At 39.5% G+C, this 18,113-nt stretch overlaps 1 protein-coding gene and 1 long non-coding RNA gene across 2 annotated transcripts; both read left to right on the top strand.

The window, feature by feature from the left end:
- Nucleotides 1-982: 982 nt before the first annotated feature.
- LOC121684096 lies at nucleotides 983-9,870 on the top strand. The gene is made up of 2 exons (XM_042064026.1): nucleotides 983-2,460; nucleotides 8,855-9,870. The coding sequence occupies exons 1-2, from the start codon at nucleotides 1,689-1,691 to the stop codon at nucleotides 9,682-9,684; spliced, it is 1,602 nt and encodes a 533-aa protein (XP_041919960.1). The 5' UTR covers nucleotides 983-1,688; the 3' UTR covers nucleotides 9,685-9,870.
- A 454-nt stretch (nucleotides 9,871-10,324) lies between these two features.
- Nucleotides 10,325-14,469, top strand: LOC121684099. The gene is made up of 5 exons (XR_006023029.1): nucleotides 10,325-10,402; nucleotides 11,637-11,730; nucleotides 12,266-12,338; nucleotides 13,603-13,694; nucleotides 13,791-14,469. It is a non-coding gene; the product is annotated as an uncharacterized LOC121684099 (long non-coding RNA).
- The last annotated feature ends 3,644 nt before the right edge of the window (nucleotides 14,470-18,113 follow it).

Consider the following 18,113-nt stretch of genomic DNA (forward strand, 5'->3'; position numbering starts at 1 on the left):
GTACAATAAGTACCCAGACTCCATCTGTAACTTGTAAACAAAATAAGACAATCAGTTATAAAACTGAAAATAGGCCTACAGCATCTCTTATTTCTGAAAGTGCAAATTACATAGAATAATGATTTTAAAAATCCACTTAAGCAAGACCTACAATTTGCCTCAATATTTGTCAGTGTGTGTACAGTAATAATCTACTAACTGTGAAAATATCACACTGTTTTGCCTTCTTTTAAAAAAACGAAATCGCTCCTTTCATTTCATAAACAGACTAGGGCCTACAACTAGAAGTCACGTGACTTTGCCCTTCGACTTAACTCACTGTAGCATGGTTTGTTTATTAGCCTGGTTAGCGTTGACACTTTCTTTTACCGTCTATGCACTTAACACTACCAGCTCCTCATGTAAGAAGTTACCCTGACATAAAGCTTTCTGTCATTACGAAATAATTTAATTTAAGCCATAGGTTTTGGCCCTGTTTGTATGTGTATCCAAAGGCTGGTGAAGCGCAGGGGAGGTGTTTTTTTCTCGTTTCAGTGATTGGTAGCCTGTCTGGGTGATGGCTTCGAATATATGTGTAGCATGTTCGATATAGCCTATTTCCACTCACATACCCAACAACTGCTGAACAACGCCGACACACAGTTTCATCTTATCCACCACTCTCTCGCCTGTACCACTGTAACTGAAGTTCTTAAACTTCTTGATCTTAAAGAGATCAGCGGATCCTCTAACTCTTGTGGGTCGCCACCACTCGCTTAGTGCTGCTATCTCTGACTGACTGACTCGACCGACGACCTGACAAAAAAAAAACATAGGCGCCAATCAGAGCCTCAGAGCTAAGGGGAGGCTACAGATTAGCGTTAGGTGTCGCTAAAGAACTCTCATAACTCTCGTACTTAACAGTAATTGCGCATGACATTAATTAATCCGCACACAAGTTTTATGTATTTTTATACCGTGTATTCTCCGTGTAAATTCATGCACCGAACCGTGACACCCGTACCGTTTCGGTTCAATACGAATACATGAACCGTTACACCCCTAGTTCATGGTAATTTTCCTGGAAAAAATCTTCGCCCGAGGTGTGTTCAGACTGGATGCAGCCGTGTGTTTGGTACATTTTCTGGTTTTAGGAAACATTTAAACACCAAACACACAGACAATATTGGCCAGCAGGTTGACACTGCTGTCCATTTAATCAGTAATGAAAAAGGAGGTGATGACTAATGTAGACGAAACAGTCATAACATCAGAACTGTTAAAGTCCAATAGAAGCACCTTGGATATGTGTGCTACTGCTGTGGCACAGCTCAAGGCAGCTGGATTAAGTCAGTCCAATGTAAATACGTTCATCTCATCCATGGAAGAAGTTTTTTTTTTTAGATTAATAGTCAGGCTGAAGATGCAGCTTTACAGTGCTTATCTCCACAGGACACAGAACATAAGAACAAAATGGAACAATCCTTTCAAAAATTGGAAAACCCATTCACAGCCTTAAATTCTGAAGCTAAACAAAACAAGTGAAGGGAAATGTTGAGCCTATTGAAAAGGTGCTTGGCACACGATTTGACAGCAGAAGAAATAGAACAACAAAGACATATGACCAGGTTGTTGTAACAGACAAGTTTACATATATTCCTATTTTGGAATCTCTGAAGACAATTTTTAAAAACCCAGAACTTGTAAACATGTTAATGCCCAGACACACATCCAAGGAACGTGTGTATGCAGATCTGGGAGATGGCACTTATTTCAAAAACAGTCCCCTATTTTCTGTTGACAAAGATGCCTTGCAGATTCAGCTGTTTTATGACGACTTCGAGACGGCGAATCCTTTGGGATCAAAAAAGGGCATTCATAAATTAGGTGCTATATATTTTACTCTAAGGAATTTCCCCCCAATCTTTAATTCCTCATTGGTCAATATTCATTTGTGTGCTCTTTTCCATGCACAGGATATCAAGCGCTACGGATTTAACTCAATACTTGAGCCACTAGTCCATGATATGAAAATTCTTGAAACTGAAGGACTTAAAATGTCCATGTTTAAACATATGGTTTGTGGTACCTTAGTTCAGGTCACAGGGGATAATCTCGGTATGCATTGTCTTTTTGGGTTTGTGGAGTCATTTGGAGCTCACTATTGTTGTCGTTTCTGCCTGCTTGAAAAGGAATGTTTTCAGTCTGTGTTCTGTGAAGATGATCCAAAAGTTGTACTGAGAACTGTTGAGATGCATGAACACCACTGTCAAACTATACAAACAGATTCTAAGCTACCTCATGTATATGGTGTGAAACGCAATTGTCTTTTGAACTCACTTCAGTATTTCCACACAGCAAATAATTTCTCAGTAGATATAATGCATGATATTTTGGAGGGGGTTGGTCAGTTTGAAGTCAAGCTTGTTCTCCAGTACATCCAAGACAACTTCCTAAATGCTGATCAAATAGCTGGTAGAATACAGTGGGCATCGCTCTCAAATGACCACTTCATTCGCGCATTACGCGGCGTGAAGCTGCGTGAAGCTTTAGTACCACTTTCAGCCACTGTGCGTCGCTCTGCCACTGTACATCGCTCTGCCTGCTGTCCCTTACATAATTGTTGCCGATAGTAATCCCAGCCTACGAATTCAATAACAAAATAAATCATGCCTAATTAAACATTACCTCGATTTAGGCTACTTGGGTATGGCTTAAGGCTTGACTACACGAAAATCGAAATCGAAATTTGCTGTCTACATTATTGTCAGTGTTGGGGTTAACGCAACTACGCAAATCAAAACAGTGGTGTGATAATTGAGCCAGTAGAGAAATAACTGTTCAGAATGAATCTGTAGCCTTGGGTAGGCTTCTGCAGAAAACAATGTTGTTGCCGATTTAATACTATCTGGCGACGTTTTTAACAGGCTACGCAATAGAGGCTTAGACAACTATGACCCACGTTTTGGTTTCGTAAATTAATTTGCCCTACTTCTTGACTGCAATGTAGTCAATTGACTGCTTGACATGTCATTTTTATTTTTCTGTACAATAAACAAATACATCTGCTTCATGCCGCAGAATTACATTCATATTTGGCTGACTGCAGACGCGCCACTTCCCTCCCCATATTCCAAGATTAAGATAGTATGAAGTGCTTTTTGTATAGGCTACTATCATAAAAAAATAGTTAAAACGAATAGCTATTTGCAATTTGACAAAACACTGGTCCTCATTTTGCGAATGCGAGGACGATATGAGCCTGTTGCATTTAGTTAGATGTCCAAGTCACGCATAATGTTTGAAAACCACTGGCTCGTAATCACAATAATTTAACACACGACAGTTGGATAACCTGCTTCATCATGTCCCCATGCCTACATTTTTGTGAGTAGCATAGAGATCGTTAAAAACAATAAAGTATGGCTCTCCGTTTCGGACATTGAAAACTTATATTTTTAATAGACTACCGTCGAAGATGCTGACTTGCAAAAGCCTCGGGATAACACGTTATCTCCACTATCAGTCATGCCCCTTGATCAAAGTGGGGAATGAAATAAAAGTTTGAGAACCACTGGCTTAACAAGTTACCTACAGTCCAGAACACAGAATCTGTTGCAATAGTCTGATGATCGGCGATGATATCGGCAAATGTTTGTTTTCCAAAGTAAGAATTTCACTTCACCATGCACCTTCGACAATACCTGGCCTACCTGGTATCATTACAAACATTATTCTGTGTCCTAAAACTGGCATATTTTATGGCATTGTGTCATGTAAGTTCATTGCAAAATCTAGAGAAATGTGTGAGGTGCTCAGCGGGGGACAATTGAGACACACACTGGATTGTGTTATTACTTGAAAATTCCACACTATCCACAGCTGTGGTAGGCCTATCAGGGGCAGGAGGATTACTGTCAGCGCAGGCTTTATATAAAATTCTTCAACAGAAGGCCTCGAATGTTGTCTTGTTTGTGGAGCGCTTTGCTTCGCTTCTGTAATTTCGGCTTCATTGAAAATGAGGGCTTCCCTCATTGACCCTCCGAGAATAAAGGTTGAATGAATGAATGAATGCAGGCTTGCCCAAAATAAAGGCATGTGGTTTGCGCAGCCTACAGTAAATAACAGACCCGCCAGAATGTGCGTTATGATGCTTTTTTACGAGCAAGATGTTTTTGGTACCCTACGCACACTGCATGTTCTTAAATAACAATGATCATCAGTAATATTCGACCATTAATTTGGGTAAATGGGCAAGCGTGACCACCTTGATTGGCTGATTGGCTGATGATTGTAACGCGGGCATGATTCCAAACACCTCCCTTACGATGATGAGTGACAGGTCTCAGAATGCGTGCGCTACACAAGGACGGAAGATGATGAATAACTGGGGCCGTAGGCTATTCACAAAGGCTTTTATCTTACTACTAGGAGTAGGCTACTCCTAAATCGCACTTAAAGATTTTAGATTGGAGTTTTCTCTTAAAAGTTATTCACAAAGCCTTTCAGACAACTCCTAAACTAGGAGTGAGTCTTCGTGGCTATGGATGACGTCATTACTCATGCACGAGCTTGACTGAAGTGACCACCTTGATTGGCTGACGATTGTAACGCGGGAATTCCAAACACCTCTCTTCCGATGATGACTGACAGGTGACAGGTCGGAGAATGCGTGCGCTACACAAGTAATGTGAAGGACGGAAGATGATTAATAACTGAATAAAAAGGCCTAGTCTAAATGAATAAAGAGTAAGGCAAAACAAATAGCTTAGTAGCCTAATGAAACATAGGCCTATGGATTGATGCAGTAGCCTACCTTTGCAACATTATTAAATTAATCTGTCACCATATCCCTAGGCTACGTTTGCAAAGAGGAGAACATTTTAATTTGATTCACAATGAAACGTTACATTTCATTTACATGTTAACAATGAGTAGTTTTGGTTGTTGTTGGTGGCGTTATTGCATCCCTTTTATGAATGCAAAATTGTTCCCTCGCGACTGGAAGCTCCTGTTGCGCATAGGCTATTTCAAAACATCGCAACGTAAAATGCCACAAAAAAGCTGTTTATGAATAGGTCTTAGTGAGTTAGGAGTCCTCTCGACTTAAGCTGTCCCAGACTTAGGTGCTACTTTTAGGTCTAAAATGCTTCGTGAATTACTTTATGTGAAAAAATTAGGAGTCCTAAAGTTAGGAGTGACACACCCATTATTTTTAGGAGTTGCTCCTAAATTCGCCAGTTAGGAGCTACTTTTAGCCTTAAAATTCTTTGTGAATACGGCCCCTGAATAAAAAGGCCTAGCCTAAATGAATCAAGGCAAAACAAATAGCCTAGTTTATTAAAAAAAATGTTTTTATTTAATTAGTTAATTAAATTTAGTTATTAAATTATTCTGTTACTACGTTTGCAAAAGAGAACATTTTAATTTGATTCACAATAATGTTACATTTAATTTACATGTTGACAATGATTAGCCTAGTTTTGGTTGTTGTTGGCGGCGTTATTGCATGTTAGTTATGCCTACAATGCAAAATTGCTTCCTCGCGATTGGAAGCTCCTGTAGCTGCATAGGATTTCAAAACCGCAGGTTTGTGAATAGGTCTGTGAGTAAGGAGTCCTCTTGACTTCTTTTAAAGGAGAATTCCGGTGTGATATTGACCTAAAGTGTATTGAAACATGATACCGAGTGTGAACGTATGTCTCATAGCCCATCTCGACTTGTCCCCTGCACTCCAAAATCTGGCGCTAGTTAGCCGATGCTACCAACAACTTTTTCAGTAGTGGTGCTTCGGCATCGGGCTAGCCATGCAAATAAATCACTGTTTTACACCCATTTACGAGGCTCAATGTATCTCCACACTTCATTGGTAGACTTCCTAGGGCCCTGACATTTAAAACGAGACATTGAGAACTTTGAAAAAGCACTGGTAGTTTACTTACAAGACGATTTATACAGACAGTATCTTCACGAAGTTTAACGTTTGCAGCCATCTTGAATTTAGTCACGATAAGTCGAGCAACGAGTAAGAATGAACAGGTATGATAAGGGATCAGATTCCAAAAATAATTCAGTGGAAATGCATGGATTCCAGTTTCTTCCAGTAGCAGCAACTGGAATCCATGCATTTCCACTGAATTATTTTTGGAATCTGATCCCTTATCATAGCTGTTCATTCTTACTCGTTGCTCGACTTATCGTGATTAACTGGGCACAATTGTCTGATGGCCCCCCTTCCCCCCAGCCAACGTGAATCGGGTGGTTAGTTAATAGGCCTATCGTGAAGATTTTTCCTGCCATCTAAGGCACGAGCGCATCTGTGAGGCCAAGCCTCACCAAGTAGGCTAGCTCGTTTGTTTACAACTAACATTCCATTTAATTAAACTGCTTTATAGGCTATGCCGAAATAGTTTTCAACATTTTGAATATTAGTGTCGGGTGAATTGAAATGTTCTCAAAGTAGCCTTATGGCTGAAAGCTGCTTGGGACACCCCCCCCAAGCAATATAACCATACAAACGCGCTTCCTGCACTCATTGTTTCAAAAGGAGTAATTTTGGCTTTGTCAGAACTGAAGATCTGTGGACGGCACGGCACGGTATGCCCAATGAAAATAAATTAACGCAACGCAACACAACACAACACAGACCCTGCTTCTCTCGCGTCAGTCACTGACATGAACGAAACACAGAACCCGCTTCTCTCACGGCAGTCACTGACAGTAACCTAGAATAAATGCATGGAGAAAAACACTTCCCCATGACAAAGACATCGTAAAACACTGAAAGTTAATATTTTGTCACTAGCAACATTAATCTGTCCTTTGTCAAATGTATTATGTTCCAAGTACCCTATGCGTAATTCTGCTTCATAAAGTTGAACAAATACATTTGCTTATTTCACAGAAAAATATAAATAGCCAGTCTACAGTGCAGAGTTGGTAAGTTATGGTAGGCCAACTTGCAGTGAACATACAAACAGGGGAAATTATTTCTCTTGCAGCTGAGTAGCCTCAGGTGCGCACGTAGACAGACATAAGGCCGAACATGCAAGCACCAATGAATCGTGCTCTCACGACAATCGCGCCGTTAAACTTAAATAGGTTAATATCACTCTAAGTTCGCCTTCAAGCAAGGAAAACGATGATTTGAAGACATTTGTTTCGTTGGAAGGGCAAGGGGTAGCAACAGGGCAACACAGAGACAGGCCCGATGGCAGGGCTGTTATGAGAGTATTAAAATATGGGATATTCTACGGGAAAACATTAAAACGGCAAGACAGCGGGGAAAGTTAAAATACGTGATAAACACGGAAAAAGTTGGCATGCATTGTTTCGGTCCCCGTGCACAGGGATTATTTGTCATACTATTAATCACATATGATTATTTGTGAAATTGTGCAAACAGTCGCAACACATTTGAAAAGGAAGGACTGGTAGCATGCAAGCTCACGGGAAAGATTGATTTAAGAACGTTATCACAAAGTGTGGCTGTGGCGCGGGCGGAAGACAATTGGCAGGGGAGGGTCATGTCTTTTTTAACAATTCTGTCGGAGGGTCATTGAACAATTTCTAGCAGACAAGAGAGGGTCATGCAACTTCCAACTGAAGCACTCAAAATTCCTCCGGTGGCCCCTTCAATAAATAACGATCAGTCCCTAGATTGCTGCTGGGCTATATGTCTTGGTTCTGTTAACAACTCATTGTCAAACGCATAGCCTATCTCGCGGTTGCATCCATTACAAACAAACATGCAATGTGAACGTCGGGATTGGGGAGAGCACTAAATGCTCTACTGAATAAGCACGAAGTCAAACCTTTAAATGAAAAACACTCTTTAATAATCCAAAAAAATAAACCGCTAATGAAGTAAACTTGTGACCATCAAAAATCGTTTATCGCTTGTAAGTGATACCAGGACGTAACAGGAAGGCATTTGGCTGAGCAACGGAGGTTAATATGCTCCATGTTTTGTCCAAATGATGACTGTCTATCATCGTTGCACTCGGAGAAAACCGGAATGTTTCATTCGTCCCCGTTTCAATCGTCCCGGTTGTACCTACTCAAAACGCAGATAGAACCTTATTATTCTAAGGTAGCGAAATAGCGTTCAGCATGATTCATGCCCAATTAATTCCCCCTGTTAAAGTGTTCGCCTTTGTAGTTTGGTTTCGTGATAGCCTATGATAAACGGCTTATGGCCAAATATGTGAAAACGTTAAAATACAAGTAGGCGATAGGCCTAAACCCGGAAAAAGTTGACAGTGATTTTTTCATAATCACTTTGGAGGGTCATAGAAAAATGTATTGCTGGCGAGGGAGGGTCACGTCTTTTTGGACTAATGCTCCCAAAACTCCTCCGGTAGCCCCTTAAATAAATAACGAACAGTCCCTAATGAAGTAAACTTGTGACCATCAAAAATCGTTTATCGCCTGTAACTCCATGATAACAGGACGTAACAGGAAGGCATTTGGCTGAGCAACGGAGGTTAATACTCTATATTTTGTCCAAATGATGTCTGTCTATCATCGTTGCACTCGGAGAAAACCAGAATGTTTAATTTGTCCTGCGTCTCTACGGCTGCAAACGGGATTCACTCGCAGTTAACCAAACATTTCTTTATTAGGGCAGGGCAGGCATATTTCTGGCTATTACATTATTTCTAAACCAGTCTGCTAAAGTCTGTAGTGAAGTCTGTGTAGGGTTTTCCAGGCTCCATTTCTTTTTACGAGACACCCTGCTCACTTGAGCCATCTACCGGTTGTTTGGGTTGTTGCAGCGTCTCACTGGAAAAATACAAATTAAAGTCGCGTGATACCGCGTGATCCCACGCGCGAACCGCGAGTGAAGCTGGCCAAGTCGAAGCACTGCCCACTGTACATGCATTTGACTATGGTTACAATCAACAACGAAATCGACCACCAAGAGTAAAGCTGTTTGATGGAAGTAATGATTTGGGGTTGAATGCCATACAGTCTTGCTGCTTATTGCGCAATATGCCTTTGCTATTTGGGGACTTGATACAGACGGAGGATAAGTACTGGCATCTTCTTCTTTTACTTTTACAAATAGTAAACATTGCATTTTCACCGATCTTGTCAGAAGGCATGACCATTTACCTCAAACATTTAATCATTGATCACCATGTTCTCTTCAAGCAGTTATTTCCTACAGTCAATCTCTTACCAAAACATCACTTTTTAATTCATTATCCACGTAGCATAAGAAATATCGGCCCAATTCTGCACATGTGGTGCATGCGTTATGAAGCTAAAAATAATTTCTTTAAGAGACAGTTAAAAAGCTTTAAAAACATTACACTGACATTAGCCAAAAAGCACCAAAGTTGTATGGCAATATATCAGGAGACCTTCAGTAATGAAAGACTAACTTTGGGTCCAGGAAAGTTGGTGACAGTTTCTGATCTTAAAAGTGGTCCTGAGATTGCTTCCAAATTAGGAACTTGTTTGTCGGCCAGGGTGTTTTCAGCCAAGTGGATAAAACATGGTACAGAATACCGCCCTGACTTTGTTATTTGTATTGCGGTAACATGTGAGATGCCTGTTTTTTGTAAGATCAAGACTATTGCTGTGAAAGATGATGATGTGTTGCTTTGTGGACAACTGATGGAAACTATTTGTTTTGACCATCATTACCATGCATTCAGGATTAGGCTGCATCCAGACAGAGTTTCAAAAGTGTTATAAATGAGCTTTGTTACTTCAAACCTTTTGATGTTCAAATGAAGTATGGAACAATAGATTCGTCATTATATATTGTCCCGTACTGCCATTTCATACAAACCTGAAGTTGTTTTAATGTGGCTTTTGTATTCATGAGATATGTATATATATCTTGGAAGTTGAGAAGCTAAAAATAAAGTTTTAAATGTATTATGAGATTGTCATTTGTACCCACTTCATGGTCAACAATGCAGTGTTAAACACGAATTAAACTCTTATCAGAGTTAATTTGACATTACAACACTAGTTATCAACACTATTAAGAATTAAATTTACTCTCCATTGAGTTATTTAACATGTAGTGTTAACTTTAAATAACACTATATAGTGTACCAAGTGTTAATTCTTAACTCTATTTAGAGTAAATTATCAACACTCTTAAGAATTAAATTTACTCTCCATTGAGTTATTTAACATGTACACAGTAAAATTGACAGTGTTATTAAGTGTTAATTTTTCAGAGACATATTTTTCAGTGTTCATTAGTGTTAATTAGTGTAACTTCGGGAGTTGTTTGAACAAACATGTACACCCACGGTGTAATTAAAACTCACAACCTAGTGTTTTAAGTGGGTGTGAATGTACAAACTCTGGGGTGGAGTCATTTACACTTCCGGTCCTTCAGTTGAGATTTTTGAAAAGAAGATGGACGCCATTGAAGTACAGCGTGGGATAGTAAAAGGTAAATTAATTTGTTCCCTCTACTTCTGTAAGCTAGCATGAAAACTACGACAAATACACAATTAAGTAATGTCACATCACAGGTATATGTTTTCATACCAACGTGTTTTACCTACTATGAAATATTGGTGACGTTAGCTTGGTTGCTAGCTAGTAGCAAGGTCGCTAGCACTAGCTAGCTCAGAAAATTATTGGTAAAACATCCAGCAAGCTAACATAACTTCGGTGGGTTATAACCTTATCAAATTGAAATGGTTAAGTTTATGTTAATTTGTAATACTTAAACTGTAAACTGACATTAATATAATATTGGAGTCGACAACGTCTTAAAGTCCTTTCTGAAATTCTTAACTCGAAAACTTCGAACTTGAATTCGAAAAGGCGGTTGGAATTTGAATACCCACTGAGGGAATAGCTCTAACATGCTAACGTAGCCTAGCTGATTAACATTAGTTACAGCCAGAACTCCACTGTTCATAGCGATCTAACGTTAGTGTGCTGCCAAATGCTCACCTGGCACAAATGGATCTGTTGACTGACTAATTATAACAGTCTGTCGACTCATTGACGTTTGGTTGAACTGAACATTATTGCTTGGTCATAAAAAATTGCTGCTAGCTAACATTAGCTGAGACCACGAGGGCATTCGTTTAACTGTTAGGCATTTGTAGCAAACAGAGGTGTAAGGTAACCGTTAGCCTGGTTGGTTTGGTGCAGTCTCCATTCTCTGTATGGCACTGGTATTAGTTTCTGTTAGAGTCTGTTGGCTTTATTTGGGTTAGATCAATTTCTTTGTTTCCTAACTTATAAAGGGTGCAGGTAAGCCAAAGAGTATAGAAGTTAGTTAATTTTAGATATTTGTAGAAATTGTGGCTCAATAGCTTGCAAGCACGTGCATAAGGATATTCAGTCCATCAGGCATAACGTTACAGCTGAGCAGAGTAAGAAATGTTTATTCTCTGAAATTATGAGCAGTTTTTTTTATGGATATGGTAAAATATAGACGAGTTTACTGCCTAATGAAATTATTTAAGTTATTACCAGTCATGTTGCTTAAAAAGTAGGGATTATATGACACATTAAGACAAAACACTTGCGGTTGAAACATTTGGTAACCTGTGGTAAATAATGTCAGAATAAAGTTTAGAAGTCCTTTGCTGGTTAGTTGATATACTGCTGATAGTCAAATCATTGTTGTTCTTGTATTGATGTAATCATTTTCTTTGTTTTAACAGGGTCAGCAAAATGCTCATCAATGTCCAGTACCATGGAGAAAAAAGTACCTCAAACTGCAGCCTGGTTTTTCTTTTCAAAGTTTAATTCGAGAAGGTGAGGTTTTATGTGAGTTTAGCCAGTCCTTTTAGGCAAGTCCCTCCACTCGGCAGCCATATTGCAACGCTTTTTTTTTCTAGCTTGTTTAGACTATGAATCAGCCTGACCTTAGGCATGTTTCTTAATGATTTCACACGCACACTTTGTATCCTGGCTGGAGTTAATGCAGATCCTTATGATCCTTTTTAAGAAATACATTTGAAATTAATTAAAGTTCAAAATCCCTGTGCACAGCCCTTTTGCAGGTGCTGATGGTGTGCAGTATAACTATTAAAAAGTCAAAAACTAGTATAAATCGCACACTGGAGGGTATATTTTGTTGACTTTATTTGGCGTGAAGGCTTTAGGTTCACGTTCAAACCTGATGAAGAAAATTGTGAAATGTGTTGTTCATGGCAAATAAAGTGGGTAAGGTAAAAAAAAAAAAAGATTTTGTCACCCTTTAGTTGAATTAAGTGAAATAAAATCGGAGACCGAATTTCTTAAAGCAGCCCAATTTTCCAATTTTTTTTTTTCTTGTTCTTCAAACAAGGCACATCAATCCACTGGTGCAAAAGAAGAGAACACCTCTGCCATAGGAGATTCAGCAGAAAAAGGCCAAACAGGTGAGCATTTAAAATTAAAATATCACTAGGAGAAATCCTTGTTTGTCTCGTCTCCAAAATGTAGAAGCCTGGCTTTGTGTTCCGGTAGTGTCAAATCAGTGGGCACATTCAATCTTGCAGCTCTGCAGAGATCTGGCTGAACGTAAAGTATGTTTATTAGATTCAGTCAGATCTGCTTGCAGATCCAGTGCTGCAAGATCAAAATCCCACTGATTTCATGCTACTGGAACACGAAGCCAAGCAATTTGCTTCCTTCAGATACAGGTCTTGTTATAACCTCTCAGTACACTTTCCAAGTTTACAATACTTCTGTTTGTCTGTAGAGACCCTCATCACACAACCACAGAAGTGTAATTATATTTTGAGCACTATCAGTGGTATTAAATAGCGTTTGTTTTTTGACGTTCTAGCTGCCCCCTTAGCTTTCTTGTTTGTACTCTGGATTTACACTTTTTAGAGGGTGCATGTAAGTTTTCTCTTTAGAAGTGTATCACTGTTATTGTTTCTTTTTTTACGCATAGATGGTCCAGGAGGTTCTGGAGAAGAGGGATTCCATGGGTGGGGTTATCTCAGGACATCCCTACTCAGACTTTTCAGTGGTAGTGCCATTTTTACATTGATCCAATGTTATCATTCCATTTATTCAAAGTGAGAGAACAGTGTAACATAACATCACAATTGACTGTTTGAGTGAGAAAAATAGAGTGCATGTAATAGGGTGAATAATGTAATGTGAAATAAAATGAAAAATCATTATAGTGCACATATAGCCTCACACAACCTGCCTGCAGAGTGACAAGAAAACCCTAAATTGATGTATTTTAATCCGGGTATTGGGTAGTAGAATTGCTGTGTAAAAACAATATTGAACTGGTGATTGTGGGGTTGATAAATGCTATAAGGCAGAACCTTAGCTGTAGGGATATCTATTACCAACTACACAGTGGCTCCATTTTCAAAAAACTCCTGAAGACCCAGCTCTTTAGAGAACATCTCCTCTCATAGCACTACTTACAACAAGTCTTGCTGATCCTAGTACTTACCACCTGTCTTGAACTGACACTCAACTGTTTAAAAACAGCAGTCGCTTTGGTTAAAAATGTGTTAGCCAAATGTAATGTAATGTAATATTACTTCAGCATATTTTAGTGGCAAGAAGCGTTAAGTCTATATTTTATCCATAATCCATGTTTAATCACTCTTCCATTTTATAGCTTGTAATGTTGTCTGAATATATCTAATATAATTTTCCTATTGTTTTTAGAAGGATACCAGTACGAAGTCAAGGAAAAAGATATGCACTCGGCATTGTGACTGTTTCCTAATCTCAGGGATCCTTACTCCACCAATGGCTATGTAAGATTTTACTCATTTCCATTTAAGGTTATATATAATAATAATGTTCAACTATTGATCTAGATAATCATAGTTCTTGCCCACATTATTTTGCAGGAACACTTCTACGATGCTGGAAGAGGGACGGGCTATCTGGCATGGCGCCTAAAGCAACGAGTGTCGCAGCGTTTGGTCAAGAACAGCTCGGGAGCCTTGGAATACATGAACACCATGAGCTTTTTAAGGAGGTAGACTTTCTAATGAGGAGACACAGCACTCAAAAAATCCTCCATAGAAATGCATAGGGTTAGTTTGTAACGTATGGTGTTGTCTACATATATCACACCCCCCTCCGTGGCAAAACGTGGACATGTAAATACATTGAGCCAATCATGTGGTGTGTTGTGAAGACATTGATTGTGCCAATCATGTGTTGTGATCTTGCCGCTGGAGCAAGATTGGTGTTGTGAAGCCTGCCGAAAGTGCCCAAAATGCGTTGCAATATGGCTGCTGAGTGGAGGGACTTGCCTAAAAGGACTTTGGGTATACCCACATGTAACATCACTTCATGGTGCATTATCTGTCTTGCTTATGGAAAATTGGCCCATTATTGCACATCTCTAGTAATAGGTTTGAAGCAAAACACAAGTTTGTGAAATTGTAAAAAACTCTTGATTATATTGTTTTATTTCTTGTTTATGAAATGTTTACTCAGTGTTGCAGAGCATTTTCATGCATATGTGGTTATGGATTGTGAGGAACATTGTTTTATTGTTAAAGTCAATGATTTGTATGAGTATAACGCCTTTGCTCAACAAAATGCTTATGGACCAAACTTTGACATATATATTGTACCTCTGCACATTGATTTGAGCCATATCATGGCAAATGTTAATAAAAAAAGAAAAGTAATTAATTTGCTGTGGTTTGTTTCATATGTTTATTTTGATAAATATATGGCTCTAGAAACTAATTAATTACTCCAATAGAGTTAATTTTAACTCTGATAGAGTTAATTATGAAACACTAGGCTAGTGTTAATACGGCAACACTATGGCAAGTGTTATTTTAACACTGATGAGTGAGGATTATATAAACTCTGGAATAGTGTTAAAATTAACACCCATAGAGTAAAATTAACACTGGCCGATTTACTGTGTAGTGTTGACTTATATATATGTATATATATACATATTGACTTATATACACACACATACATATATATATATATATATATATATATATATATATATATATATATAGATATATATATATATATCTATATATATATATATATATATATATATATGACTCATATGCTGTAAGATTGTAGGTGCTTAGCTTCCTTGAGTAAAAGAGACTGCTCACATTACTCCATGGAGTGGTAAGCACTTGCTCAAGATCAAAAGTGACTGCCCTGAATTAAGACTCTTGTTGTGCTTGTCTCTTATCTTATTCTTTCTGATCACGGGCCTGTGTTTTTCTGTTCTGGTGTGCATTGTATTCCTCTAAATTGACTTCCTTGTCACTGTCAGTCAAACGCTTGTACCATTCACAGTACTTGCATGCATCCTTGGTAGGTTGTTACTGTAAGTTAAACTCTGAATTGAAGATATGCCGGTATAAACTAATTTTCTCTGCACCCATTCCTCATTGCTGACAGAGGTCATACATCTTAGAAACATTCAAATTCTCCCCAAGATATTGCCTTGCTGTGTCTTTTCGGCAATAGTGTGACTCAATTGTTGGGAAAGAATTAATGTGATTTCTGATCAAATTTTTCCTCTCTTCTGAGATTTTGTTACCAGGGGTATGATTTCCGTGTGTGCTTGGTGGAGAGATTCCTAAATTAATGGAGGACTGCCCATTCTCTGCAGACCTGGCAAACTTTTCTGTTATATCAAGGGTTTTTAAGAAGAAATCTTTGCAGGTTCGAATTTGCTTTCCCTGTGTAGTAAGTCTGTATTCGATTGAGTTGTTACGCTTTGATGCAGTTTGGGTTGTCTGTCTCTCTTTTTAATCGTTCTAACAGTGTGGTTGATCTCGTTGTCTAGACACATTTCCCATTGACCAGAAGTGGTCAAAGATGTTTTGCCTCTCGAGCTCAGGGAAGTTGTTGTTACATTTGTAACGACAGGTGGTACAGTCTTTTTCCTTGACCTTTCGTGCGGGAACATTAATGTTTTTGCCATTAACATAGCTTTGGCCTGATACTCTGAGCCTCTTTCTGATATTTCTTTGCCAGCTATCGGGGTTCCGCTGTCTTTTTCTTCCCCTTTGCTCACCCTGATTCTCAACCTCAACTCTCATTGTCTCCATGTTAACATGTTCCTCAACTCTCACTGTCTCCATATTAACAACATGCTCCAGTTCCTCAGGTCTAATCTCTGCTCCTGCACTGTCCCAGATTTCTTCCATTCTCACTGGCTCCAGAGTTAGGATGATGCACTGTTCTTGATCCTCATAGCTCATCACTGTACCTGCCTGCTCCATGATTTTGTGTCCCCCCTCTGCCTGCTCCACTGCATTGTTCACATCCTGTGCCTGTAAGCCTAGCACTGCACTGTCTCCCTCCTGTATCAGAGTATCACTTTGCTCGCTCTCCTGTCTCTCTTTTTCTGCTCTCTCTCTCCTGTGTCTGCTCTCCTGTAATACATAAACACACTATGTAAGCTGTTTCTGCAATTGTCTGTAGAGTCCTACCCCCACCCAAAGTCAAACATGTTGAATTGAAAGTCTATTCACACTTAAAACTAGCTATTTAGGCAACTAGCTTATGCTAAACTAGCCAGCTAAAGATATCTTTACTGAAATATGTTAATATTAAAACTTATTCTTATTCTCATGAGTCTGACTCAGGGCATCTTCTATAATATGTAAACTGTTTCTCTTATGATCAGCAAAACCCCCTTCACATGTCTAACTAAACAGTGATCAAACAAACATGCTGAAATAGGCTACTCAGGCAACTAGCTTTTGCTTGCTAAAGGCTAAACTAGCCAGCTAAAGGCTAACTCATACTATCTAATGGGATACTTTAGCTTGCTGAAAAATGTTGAAGAAATATCCTCATCAGTCTGACTCATGGCATTTTCTATTATAGGCATACATGCATCCTTCATCTGATTTGTAGCTAATCAGTGACCACACAAACATGCTGAAATAGGCTATTTAGTAGGCTAGCTAGTTGGGCAACTAGCTTCTGCTCGCTAGAGGCTAAACTAGCCAGCTAAAAGCTTACGGATAACTTTACTGAAACAATTGGGGAGTTACAACTTACCCTTATCACTTGTTGGTGTTTGAAATAACTGGCACAGTACTTCTTCAGTGTTAAACAACACTTTTTTCCTGCAGCGTTTTCTAGTCTGACTTTCAGCCATTTTGACTTAATATCTCATGCTTTCTCAGTGCCAAAAGGGCGTAAATGCACTTACGCCCTTCTGACTCCAACTGTTTATGTATATTCACAGTTAAGACCTTTGGTTTTTGTTTAATAACTTTAAATGTATAAATATTCTACTTATATAATTGTAAGTAACAGTTACAAAGAGCTCATCAAGAGCTTTCAGGTGATATATATAACTCAATTTTGACCAAAATGTCACTTATGCCCTCTTGCTTCTCAGCCCTCGACATTGAAGGACCGCAGCCTCCTCAGGAAGTACAGCCTGCTCCGTCCTTTCTTGTAGAGTGCATCAGTGTTGGCTGACCAGTCCAGTTTATTGTCCAGGTGGAGACCCAGATACTTGTAGGTGCTTACCACCTCCACATTGACCCCATCAATGGAGACTGGTAGCAGAGCGGGCTTAGACCTGCGGAAATCCACCACCATCTCCTTGGTCTTTGAGTGTTGAGTTGAAGGTGATTGAGTTTGCACCAATGCACAAAGTCCTCCACCAGGCTCCTGTACTACTCCTCCTGCCTGTTCCTGATACACCCCACAATTGCAGTATTGTCAGAAAACTTCTGCATGTGGCATGACTCGGTGTTATAGCAGAAGTCAGATGTGTACAGGGTGAACAGGACTGGAGAGAGCACAGTTCCCTGTGGCATTCCGGTGCTGCTGATCACAGTGTCAGAGAGACAGTTCTTCAGTCTGACGAACTGTGGTCGCTCGGTCAGGTAGTCTGTAATCCAGGTGTCCACACCCATCTGCAAGCTTGTCTCCCAGTCTGAGGGGTTGGATTGACGTGAGCTCTCTCTCCCTGCCTGTTAACGAGCCTTCATTGCTCTCAATTATCTGCCACTCCCAGTCTCTGTCTCTGCTCTGCCTGATTAGCCGCACCTGTCCCTACCCTTGCTCTCTCGTTGACCTGCCAGCTGCACTGCATTTCCTGTTAACCATCCCCTGTATTTAAAGCCTTGTTTTTCAGTCCACCTTTGTCAGAACGTCTGCAAAGCCTGCACCTGTAACCTGCACGACTACGCGCTACGCTGACT

Source organism: Alosa sapidissima, chromosome 15 (assembly GCF_018492685.1).
Source record: "Alosa sapidissima isolate fAloSap1 chromosome 15, fAloSap1.pri, whole genome shotgun sequence".
NCBI classification, from domain to species: domain Eukaryota; kingdom Metazoa; phylum Chordata; class Actinopteri; order Clupeiformes; family Clupeidae; genus Alosa; species Alosa sapidissima.